The following is a 12,273-nucleotide window of genomic DNA, read 5'->3' on the forward strand; positions in this document are numbered from 1 at the left end:
AGGCTAGTTCTGCCTGACTCCGCCCACCTAACAGGTTGGTTCACGCCTTTGCTGTCATGGAAACGCTCAGCACCTCCCTTCCTGAGTTTTAACACTGTTTAAGAGACAATAGAATCAAAATGCTTGTAGTGATTGTCGCCTTAAAAACATGTTTTTTTTTGTATAATAATTAAGGATGTAGCATGACTTTTAGATTTATGTGTTTTACTATTAAAAGGTTAATGAAATAGTTTAAACTAGTTTGAAGAATTAGTTTTGCATACAGAATCATTGGTGATTTATTAGATTGGAAGTTTCCCTGGTACCATTAAACTAGCTGACAGTTCAAGATATGCAAAAGTAAGGAATATATTTTTGATAAAGAATCTGAGTCATGACTTTATACTTGGTGGGAATTATTTATTAGATTCAAATTTGTAGGGTTTATGCATCTGAATTATATAAGATGTCCATTAATCTAATACTTATCTTTATACAAGACAAATCAGGATGATATGTGACTAATTTCTAAGTGAGACATTGATGAACTGAATAACTAAAGTTTGTGTTTAGTTGTTGATGGAACTGAATTGCAGTTAAAAACATCTGGATTTTCTTTATGTTGCTTTCATTAAATTCATAGTGACACATAGTTATGTCAGAATTCATTTATTTGGTTTTATGTAATGTGATCTTGGTTACTAGAACATTTTTTTACAAACTTTTTGCTGAATTGTCGCATGGGTTGGACCCTGCGCCAGACGAGGGGAATGTCAGAATAAAGTAACATGGGGTTCTAAACGTTTTAGCACTCATGGGAAAAAGGGTAGCTCATACCTCCAGTGAGGACTTAGTGACAACGCGAGAGAGACGTTGTACTTTGTTTATATAAATGGTGCATAGCTCCCTAAGACCACATTCTGAAAACCTCTCTGAAATTATGGTGTTGATTATTTTGTGAAATTTTATATCTCCACAGATTAGACCATTTTTGAAATTCTTTTTGGGTTTTCTGAAACTATGAAATGTTGACCTGTAATCAGACCTTCCTCAAACATCATGTCACATTTTTGATATTCAGAATATTTAGCTGATGGTCACTGCTAGTATATCAGGTGAAGTCAGAAGCTCAATTCTCTTTGATTTTGTTGGATGTTTTGATGAAGTTCTTGTAGTTAAGCACTTAGGTTTGAGAATGGGACTTTGAATTGAAAATTAGCCAAGCGTTGTGAAGGCCCTGTTCTCACTTATATAAGATTGAGACAAAGGACACAGGCAAATCGCAGTCCTTTTGAAGTGCTGTGTGGCAGGTCTCCTAATTTGGACATGGGGATATTGCCAAGATGATTTTCTTCCACATCTTTGTGTGAAGGTAGGATGTTGTTTTACTGTCAAAACCTGTCCACTGTGTTTTCTCAAGTTTCACAGATGGTGAAGGCTGCATTACCAGAAACAGCCACTTCCACCCTCCAGTCCTTTATTCCTGGCGACTGGATTCTGGTCAGAGAATTTAGGAGAAAACACAGGAAGTCCAGTGCTGGAATGGCCCATATCAGATCCTACTAGACACCCAGGAAAGCTGCAGGAAAGCTCTAGCTCCTCCAGCTTCATCTGGCTTCCAGGACACAAGTCATCTTCTAACTGGATCATCCACGGCTTGAAAGGTTTGAGGACAGCGGACCACCACAAGACAAAGAACTGTAAGCTAATCACTGGCGAGTGATTGAAGAGGTTGTTGAAGAACACTGTTCTTACAAGGGCACAATAATCCCTTGGTCAGTGCAACGTTATTTCAGAATCTACTTAAGGCCATTGCATTGCCTGAAAGTTAGAAATCATAAGGTCATTTGCCTCACTGCACACACACCACAGTGAGAGACACATAGGAAACATACAGGGAAGACCTCTACACATTGCACATAACCTTTCTCTGGATGATGGACTGGCGACGTCTGCAACAGAGAGACAGTCAAACATGCGCCATGATGCTTATTCTCCTTAATTTCTTAACATTTGGTGGCTACTAGGGGCTCCTTTGCCTGGACAGCAAGGGTCAGCCAAATTATTTTCTCCCACTTTGACAGCGAGACTGACTCTGAGGAGTAAATCTCAGATGCTTTTATCTAACTTTTATGTTTATTGCTTGATATTTATCATTATGGTATTATTACAAGTTTGAATGTGTTCATTTCCACTGTTGTTTAGTTGAACTATGGAAGCCTAACTTCCAGCAGGTTAGAGTTCCTGTTTCTAAATATATTTCTAGAGGAGTTTCCTACGACCGCCCACCTGTACCAGACTGGTAACAGGGCAGCTTGAAGCCACTCAGGAGAGACAGCAGGATTTTTGTTTTTTGTTTAAGTTGTGTTTATAATTAGTTTTCTTTGAAAAAAAAACTGTTTGCTTTCAGTACCAGAAGAAAGGACATTCCACTTCAAGGTCACGATGCAGCTATATGGAAGGTGGTCTGTTCTGATGCTAATGATTGGTATTGCAAGTCTTTTTATGACTCTTGTGTTCATTTGGGAAATTGTACAGCAAAGATAATGTAAGGCTAATCTGAGGAATTATGACTAATAATACTCATCAGCGGATTCGAGGAGAGATTAATCACTTTCCTGACTAATATGATCATACTGATAATGTTTGGTGGCAACTGATGCATCAAACTGTGAGGAAGATAAGAAATGACAGTTGCTATGTTTGTTGTTTGATTTCACGTGCTATTAATGATCAACCATTTTTAGTACCTGTTCTTATTGATACTACTTTCTTCCAGATAGGCAACATAACCAGCTGGTGGAGGTCATTTTTCCTTGGGTGAGGAATTATAGTGTAAGGGAAAGCAGAAATGTTAGTAGATTTTCTAGTGAGACTAATTTAACATGTGCGTCTACAGGAACTCTTTATAGAATTCGGGGTAATAGAAATCGGATTATAGATTCAGATATTTGTATTACACAGGAGGAAAGTACACCTTATTTCCTTGGGAAGACAGTAGGTTGCGAAGCTATTATATCTGTTTTATGTGCTTTAACCAACAGAAATAAATTTGAGTCATGTCCTACTAGAACTGATCCTTATACTATTTCAGAATCTTTGGCTCCAGATCCCCTTGTGTTAACTCTTAATCTTACAGCCTTACCGGATGGAGGTTAGTTGCATGGCCAGGCAGGTAAATTAACCAGGGTTTTTGTTACTTTTCCTTTATGAGATGGGTACTCATGTCCTCAGAACATGGGTTGGATGTGTGGAAATAGATCATATCTGTATCTGCCTGCTAATTGGTCTGGAGTATGTTATCTAGCTCACTTACTACCTACAGTCACAACTTATACTTCAATCAGCCTAAGCTATTAGAACGATGAGTTTGCAAACTAGAATGGCTTTGGATTATCTGTTAGCTGAGAGGGGTGATGGTTTTGAAGAATTTTCCTTTAGTTGTGATTATCTTGTAATCAGAAGAAGGGAGTGTGATGGAAATTCTTGCAGTAAGCATTCCAAAGTGTATGACCTTTGGGTTACCTCACTTCTGTTAGGGAGTAAGCTGTAAAAGCCATTATCAGACGTTTAATGGTTAAGGCCATTTGTTAGGGTGATGCCTCGGGGAGAGTAGATGGTTGTTCCTAGGTAACCTTCTCACCTCTGAACCCGAGAAGGGTCTGGGGTCGTAAAACACAGACTCTTTGAAGTTGAGATAACACTGTCATGTTCTGGTATAAATACTGTGTGTAAATAGCGTTCGGGGCTCTGTTTCACTGACTAACCTCAGTGACAGAGTCATTCAAACGCTGAATGCCTTTGAATAAAACTTATAAAGACAAAGTCCGGATTTTCTCTTGTTATGAGTCAACTTCTACCCACTTTGATAAGAAAATTCCACAATAATTTATATGTGAAGATTTATTGAAGCCAAATAATCCTGATATACCATTATTCTGGTCCAAAAACCTTCACCTAACTAACAAGCACCATTCTACACAAAGGGGATAAAAATGACTGCCTAACAATAATAATAAAAGAAAATGTATGCGCATCGAGTGCCTATGAAGTTCAAACCAGCAGCTTTATGGACAAAATGTGCAATTTGGGTTAAATGGAAAGAAAATCCTCCTGGTGCTGATGTCTTGATTTTGGTGATCAGGTGGTAAACGGTGGGCTGTGCCCTTAGCCGCTAGCAGCTGATTGCCCCAAATCTCAAACAAAGAATCATAAAACTCTGGCGGAAACTCAGTGGAAAAACTCCAGTCATAAAACTGGGAGAAGATAGTGGTCAAGGTGAGGCCCAGACCGCAGTTGGTGGGGGTGGATGGCAATCACACATCCATCACGCGTCCATGATCAACTCAAAAGAAAAACGATAAACTTCTCATCCGTCCAAGAGGGGAAAATATGAAGAACCGTTTAGTCGACTGATTCAACAAGGAGGAAACTCGTCTCCTTGGAAATAAAACCTCTGTGGGTTTTTCACCTGCACCAGAGTGTCTGTGGGGTCATTGATTGGTTTATGAATCTTCTGACCTTCTTGTATCAGACAGATTTCCAGCTTTCAAGCTCTTCCAGGAATGGCCTTGTGGAGAAAAAGTTTGTCTGTGAGCTTCTGTCTCTCTAGATATGCGCCTCCAATGCGTTGTCCGATGAAACATGCTGGAAATGGCAATGAAAGTTTATTTTCCGCGGGTTTCCCGGTAATCCCGGGTGACGTCAGAACTGCGACATCTGTTGAGCTGCATGCTGAACTGCCCACACAATGTTTATGTCAAAAAGATGTGTGGCTGCTTGTTGGCATTGATAGACTGGATGGAGTGAGCACTCTTTCACCAAAGATCCTATATACAGGTATGGTGGATGAGATTCGGTGAATTCTGTTCAATTCAAATTAATTTATTCGTCCCATTTAAGACACAAAGAGTAGCTATAGATAAAAATTGCGTACCTAAACAAAAATGATAAATTCACTGTAATATTATTTTCGCAAATATAAAAGAAAAAAGATAAAGATAAAACAACAGTAAGAACTCCTTAAAAAAGCCTCCTCTTTTCAAAGTTAGTGCATTACAAAACATCGCTGTCACTGTACAATTTACCTGTTTAAACATGTGAGATGCGGGAAGTGAAAGCTGAAATCCTGCTGGCTGAAGGGCAAATATAAATGTCTAAATAAGCAAGTTAGAACAGGCCAAATTATCACAGAAGATGGATAACACTGCTGCAAATTCCAGTAAAGGAGCAAGGAGACAAATCCAAGCAATCCAACTTCTTCTAAATCCAACTTCTGTTTTAATCTTGCAGGCTGCAGACTGAAGCTGCAAGAAAGCAAAGACAGAGCATATGTGGAACAGCTTGGTGCAGCTGAGTACAAAGCTGTTGTGCAAACATAGTTGACATAAAGCTAAATACAAGGGGAAGAAAAAAGGCAAACTACCTATTGAACTTATGGTGTGCATTCAATAGTTTTTCTGGTTGTAATTTTCTGAGCATGTAGCCCCTCCCCGTAAACTGACTGCTGAGACACATATCATGGCATTCCCTTGGGCCAATACTTGTGCTAGATGGGCGCGTCAATGCCAAGGACTACCGAACCATTCTTGAGGACCATGTGCATCCAGTGGTTCAAACATTGTATCCTGAAGATGGTGCCGTGTATCAGGATGACAATGCACCAACACACACAGCAAGACTGGTGAAAGATTGGTCTGATGAACATGAAAGTGAAGTTGAACATGTCCCATGGCCTGCACAGTCACCAGATCTAGGCGAGTCAGGAAACGTTTCCTCCACCAGTATCATGTAGTGACCTGGCCACTATCCTGCAAGAAGAATGGCTTAAAACTCCTTTGACCACTGTGCAGGACTTGTTTATGTCATTCCCAAGACGAATTGACGCTGTATTGGCTGTATAGGCCTAAAGCTGTAATGTGACAAAATGTGAAAACCACAAAGATCAAGGGTTACAAATACCTTTTGCAGACACTGTAAGGGTTGCATATTCGAAGCCTGAGAGAAACACAAATTGAAGAGTTATGATAACAACTGCTCTGTGTGTTTGTGTCCTTAGTGAAACAGGAACTTTGTTGGATGTGCACGTGATCACCAGAAACCCAAAGCCTAACATACAAATAGCTCTACAAATGTTTTTAAAAAGGTTGATTAAAAACTTTATACATTTCTCTCCATGACAGGAATATTATTTAAGCAGATTACATAACTGCTTTCTTTTAGTCCTCGGTGTTCACTGCTTTTTCAGCCAATCAGATCTTGTTTGCCTGGTTTAATCAACTTCCAAGGAACTGTGTGCAGCTCAAATATCTTTGCCTATAAGCAGACTGAATTCCTTGACACGCACACACTCATCCTTACCTTTTAGAGGACTGGTAACTCCTCAATTCTAAGCAATGGCAGGTAAGGCTTCAGGATAGGTTTCATGCAAGGGTTATTTTTTATGTCACTGTCAATATCTTCACAACTGGGTTTTGTTGCAGATAAGGAACTTGCCAGAGTGCGCAGCAAATTTGTAGGAAAGGTGTCAAAAGCTATAATCAAGCAGCTCCTGGACGACCTTTTGGAGGATCGTTTAATGAATGATGGGGAGGTAGAATCTGTGCTCGAGGACAACACTGCCAAAGCAGACATGGCTCGCTGCCTCATCGACACAGTGAAAAAGAAGGGGGACAAAGCCAGCAGGAAGCTGATTGAGCACATTGAAAACAGAGATCCTACACTTTACTCTGACCTTGAGCTGTCCTGTGGTCCACCTCCAGGTGAGACTGCAGCAAAGGCAGTGTGATGTTATAAAGGATAAAAATAAAAATAATTTGACAGAATAATAACACAAATGTTACATTTCTTTTCCCAGTTGCAGCTCCTCAGAAACAGAAAACCTGGTCAAACAAACTGATCCCCATGACGGACTCTGTGAGGAAGGATAAAATGAATGATACAGATGTAAATTTCTAAAATTCAATACCAAACATTCTCCTACTTGACATAAATAACTGTTGTTACACTGGTTGTGCTACACACCTGTTACAGAGGGTATATTCAGTATATCCAAGTTGTTAATTTTACAGTTAGAAGTGAAAACACATGATCATTGTTTGCAAAAATATGATGTTTAATCCTGTTTTCTTGCATTATTCTTGGCTTTTCAGATTTACAGAGTGTCAGAAACTTCAATAAAATGTCGTGTGGCCCTTCTAATCACCAATAGAAATTTTACTGACGATAGCTTAACCAGAAAGGGAGCTGAGAAAGACGAGGAGAACATGGAGGATCTGCTAAGATCTCTGCAATACGAGGTGGTGAAACACAATGACCTTACAGCAAAGGTATTCTAAACCTTTTTTCTTTTGCAACTTACCGTTGAATTTAATTGCTTTATAGTTGAAAAATAACATGACATTGTTCTTACAAGGTTTTGAAGATTTTAAATAGTTTATTCCTTATTATGAAGGCTCATCTGTTTTATTTGTTATCCACATCTACAAAACTATTTACTTTACACATGTGCACTTAACCATAGACTTCAAAATGCATTACAAAATGTTTAAAAGTATTTTATATATATATAGTTGCAAACAGAAACTGACAATAGAAGGCTAGACTGTGCAGTAACGTTTGAAAATGATAAATTATTGAAAGTTACTTTATGCACCAGTAACAGTGGTGCTTCTGAAATGTATGCAAATAAGTGCAACCATAGTATTATGTGAAATAATATGGTTGCACAATCAAAACACAGATTCTTTAAATGCCAGAATGCCTTTAGGCAGAAGGGTTTTGTGCTTGTCTCAACCTGATAGATCAGTGAATACTGTAATAACTCAGCAGCCTGGAAATTGGCTGTGTCAATAAATGAGCAAGAAAGTCACTGTATGTTTTCACTTTGTAATGTACTACTATCACTTTCAAGATTGAAAGGTGCATTGCATAACAGAAAGTTATGAGGAGGAAAAACGTAAAAATGTAAAAATAGGCAGAGTAAGCTCTTTTTAAATAGCTTTTAAGACAAGAATTTAACTTTAGTTGTTTCCTGTATGACTGATGTCTGCCTTGTTTTCCAACAGGATATTGAAAAGGCTCTTAAGGAATTTATCGCACACCCCAAACTCAAAGACACAGACAGTGTGTTTGTGGTTATAATGTCTCACGGGAAACGGGGATTCGTCCTTGGAGTTGATCACAAAGCCAATAAACCGGATGAGTTCCCTGTTGACAAAATCTACAAATATCTGGGTCCACAGAAATGCTCTGCACTGATGGACAAACCCAAGGTCATCATCATCCAGGCCTGCAGAGGAGGTAGATCAGAATCAGAATCAGCTTTATTGCCAAGTTTGTACATACAAACAAGGAATTTGACTCCGGTACACTTTGCTCTCTGGTTTTTGTTTTTTGCATTAAAGAGTATACATATATACAATATACAAATATACACATATATAAATAAAAAGGTGCATTTGCAACATCTGTACATATAGATGTATATATAGATGTTACTTACCCTGACTTTGAAGCTACAGTTTGAACCAGAACCAGGTTAATTATTAGTTCATTTGTTACAGCTATGGATGGAGCTGCAATTGTCAGCGACAGTGCCAGTTTAGAGGTGGTGTCTGATGAGGCATCGCATCGGCCGCCCGCTCATGTAGGCAAGATTGTGGATGACTCCATTCGATACGTTCACAAAGAAAAGGACTTCATTTCCCTCCTGTCAAGCACTCCTGGTCAGTTTGTGTAAAACAAATTATATGCACAGGATTTCTAAACTTAACAACAGAAGTCGGTTATTTTATGCAAGTAAACTATTCTTGCAGATACCGTCTCATACAGAAGTGAGGATTTGGGCTCCTTCCTGATACAGTACATCGTTGAAGTCTTCAACACCTGCTCCCATGAGGACGACATCGATGAACTTTTCAGAAAAGAAAGTTTTTTTCTTTTTATTTTGGATTGCAAAAATTTTCAATAATTTGAATCCTGAGGAAGAAGGAAGGAAAAGGAAAGAGTCATTTGTGTGTCTGTTTCAACCCTGCAGGTCATGCAGCGCTTTGAAGACTTTCCTGATGAAACCAAAAGACAAATGCCAACAAAAGACAGATGCACTCTAACCAGGCGCTTCTACCTTTTTCCCGGCAACTGAGACAGCAATATTTGGTAAATCCATGTGTTGTTAAGCTGACAATGCTACCCTTACTTTTCTTTTTAAAATATACACTCATGTTCTGTTTGTGAATTTCAGCATTAAAACCCAGCAAACTACCTTTATACATAACAGTTTGAACTTAAACCAGTAACTAAGCCTCGTTTTTGTTTTTACTGAGGAAATAAGGACCTTGACTTTAATGTATTTGAGAGAAATATCTTTAAAATAATTCTGAACAACTGATCATATTTCCTGTACGGTGTCGGGAACAGATTAAGGACATTAAGGAAACCGAGACAAAATGGTTTTAAAAGGCAAACCTTCAAACAATTTGTGGACATGCAATGTAAATCACCTGTATGTCCTTGGGAAAAATTCAAATTTTTAAAGTATCAGTTGAATCCCTTTCTTTGTATGTCAATGGTAAAGCCTGTGTAACATGGATGTGAAATGTCGCCTGCTTGCCAGATTGCAGAATGACTCCATAGTTCTTTGAGGAACTAGAGCAACCCAACTCTATGTCATTTGTTCTGTGAAAAAAACCCAAGTTTTTTTTCTCTAGAATGAGTCATAAGAAGTTCAAAGTTGCCTAAAATTAAAAGTATAATAGACAGGACACTTTTTATTTTTACACTTTTTTCTTGGAGACCTAAGCATAGTCAGAACCAGCAGAACAAAAATCATCGCTATGCAAGTATGCATTCACTTTCCTATTTTCTGATGTTGAAGAACTCTCTTTTATCTAAATCTCCAGAAAAAAATTCATTTTTTGCTGAGGAAATTTTTTTCCGTTTAAGACAAGAGAATTCCAAATCTCTGTGATTTTCTCTGGATATTTCAAGGCTAAACACATTGTATTTCTCTGCTCTGAGCTCTACTTTGGAGACAGCCTTTTGACCAAGACCCTAGCCACATTTTGAGTACGGTCTAGATCAATGTTATCATATATTTTGGGTTATCTTTTCCCTTCAGACATCTTAAACTATACTTTAGACTAATTTTGTTTTATGTAATCTGCATCTAATTCACTCATTCAGGTATGTAAGAGTTGTTCTCCATTGAAATAAATATTCCATCTAAATCCAGCTTCCTCTCTGAGAAGCTTGTCAGTCTGTGCTATTACCCTTGATTGCCTGTTTGCGTGAGTTTAATCTGGTAAGAAATATTCATTAATTATCGTAGAAATTCTCTGTTATTTTCGGTGTCTTACTCTTAGTCACTAAAAGGTATCAAGTACCCTTCTCAACAAAATCTTTTAGAGGTTTTAATTGTGAAGGACAATTGTCAGCTTCACTGTAACTGCAACACAAAGCTTATCAACAGCTTGTCTAAATCTTTCTGTGTATTCAGAATTACATTAAAAACTGTTCACCTTTAAGCATTGTGTTTTAAGACTTTACAGCCAAGCAGGGCAGAATATTGTTCGGTATTATTATGATTTGTGGGTGTTTTTGGATTTTGTTGGTCTTATTTCACAGTTGAAGTTTTGCATCATGTTTCTGTTTATTTTTCTGGTCATGTTTTTGTTCATGTTTTATCAAGTTTGGTTTTTGGATCTGGTAATGCTTTCGTTTCATGTTTTTCTAATTATGTTCCCATTAGTTTGTATTCTTGAATTCCTGTTTTGCTCAGTCACGTTTGTTTTCTCCTGTCAATTAAGTTTATTCGGTTCACCTGCACCTAGTTAATCTGTCTCCTTGCTTCACCTGGTTCACACTCCATATATACACCTCCGTTCTGTTTATTCCTTGCGGAAACATTTTTCAAATCATGCTCAAGTCCTGCTTTCAGATCATGCTCATGTCTTGTTGTTCGGATCATGCCATGCCTGTCTTGTCTGCCCGTTTATTGTTTTGTTCCTGCCTCTTCTTGTGAGAGAGTTTTTGTTAATTAAAGTTTCTTCACTTACTGTCATGCTGCCTGCTTGTCTGCATTCTGGGGTCCTCCATTGCTCAGTCCTGACAGGTATTTTGGGTGAAATACACTACTTACTCATAACCAGTATGTTTATAAAGATGTTTACTTCAAAAGAGGTGTATATATAGGCCCTGCGTTGGACTGGCGTCCTGTTAAGAGTGTTCCCCGCCTCTTACCCAGACCACTGGAGATAAGCACCAGCTCCCCCGCGACCCTGTATGAAAGAAAGGGTATCGAAAATGGATGGATGGATGTATTTGTAGTACAGTAGATGGTGAAAGGTGGTCTAATGTGACACAAATCCTGGCTAAAAAAACAGGGCAGAAAAATAGGAAAGGCACAATGGCCTCGACTCACAGCTTGATTGTTATTGGTCCCAGGTGGGAGTTTGCATCATTGTTTTCACTGGATACTCCAACCTTCTCCCACAATGTAAAGATATGGACGGTAGGTTAACTGGCCATTTGCCACGCTACACACTACGGTTTTTCAAAAACCAGAGGGAATTTTTACTATTGACATAATAATGGTCTGATTTCACATTCCCGGGTTCCCACTGGAAAGGTGCGTTATTTAAAAAGGGGAGAAATATTGTCTCCTTGGTAAAGAAACAAAATAACTGAAGAGCTTATTTGTTCTTTCATCCTTCAGGCACCTGAGGAGGCTTCAAATAAATTCACTCAACATCCAAACAGAGACTGACTGAGTTTATGTTTAGCATGTCCCATGGGAAGCTCAGAGCAGTTCTTGGGGTCAACTGGAATGATTATGATGGGAAACCAGATTACTTTTCAGTTGAAAATATTTTCAATAACGTTTGTGCATCATGATCTGTCCAGTTCTAATGAACAAAGAAAAAATATTCACCATACACGCCTGCATAGGGGGTGGTTTACATTTCAAGGCTTGAAATGTAAAGCTTAAATATTTTTTAAATATTTTATAAAAAATATATAACTTAAACTTGATTAAGTTAATTTCTTTTCATTTCTAAAAGAAATATTTACAAGAATACCGTAATCCGAATAAGTGAACTTAACTTTAAGGATAATGTGGTCAAGAAAACTTTAAATAATATATTAAGTAAAATATATTAATTATATATATTATATATATTATTAGTTTGTGGCAGCTATATAAATACCCATGAAATAAAACTTTGGAATACTTATTCTAGTTAGAAAAGGTTAAAGTTAAATATTTTTATTTATGTAAGTTTATGAGTGAATTTA

General features: G+C 38.0%; 1 protein-coding gene across 1 annotated transcript; it reads left to right on the forward strand.

Moving 5' to 3' along the window:
- Positions 1-6,297: 6,297 nt before the first annotated feature.
- On the forward strand, positions 6,298-10,209 carry LOC124884250 (caspase a-like). Its single transcript, XM_047392066.1, has 8 exons — positions 6,298-6,381; positions 6,462-6,740; positions 6,836-6,924; positions 7,131-7,307; positions 8,046-8,280; positions 8,544-8,705; positions 8,796-8,905; positions 9,017-10,209. The coding sequence occupies exons 1-8, from the start codon at positions 6,375-6,377 to the stop codon at positions 9,119-9,121; spliced, it is 1,164 nt and encodes a 387-aa protein (XP_047248022.1). The 5' UTR covers positions 6,298-6,374; the 3' UTR covers positions 9,122-10,209.
- The last annotated feature ends 2,064 nt before the right edge of the window (positions 10,210-12,273 follow it).

Source organism: Girardinichthys multiradiatus, chromosome 18, assembly GCF_021462225.1.
Source record: "Girardinichthys multiradiatus isolate DD_20200921_A chromosome 18, DD_fGirMul_XY1, whole genome shotgun sequence".
NCBI lineage: Eukaryota > Metazoa > Chordata > Actinopteri > Cyprinodontiformes > Goodeidae > Girardinichthys > Girardinichthys multiradiatus.

What these genes read in the sequence shown, in the direction of transcription:
- LOC124884250 (XM_047392066.1), top strand. An exon ending in ACAATGACCTTACAGCAAAG is followed by an intron (nt 7,308 to 8,045) that starts GTATTCTAAACC and finishes GTTTTCCAACAG; the next exon opens with GATATTGAAAAGGCTCTTAA. An exon ending in CCTCCTGTCAAGCACTCCTG is followed by an intron (nt 8,706 to 8,795) that starts GTCAGTTTGTGT and finishes CTATTCTTGCAG; the next exon opens with ATACCGTCTCATACAGAAGT.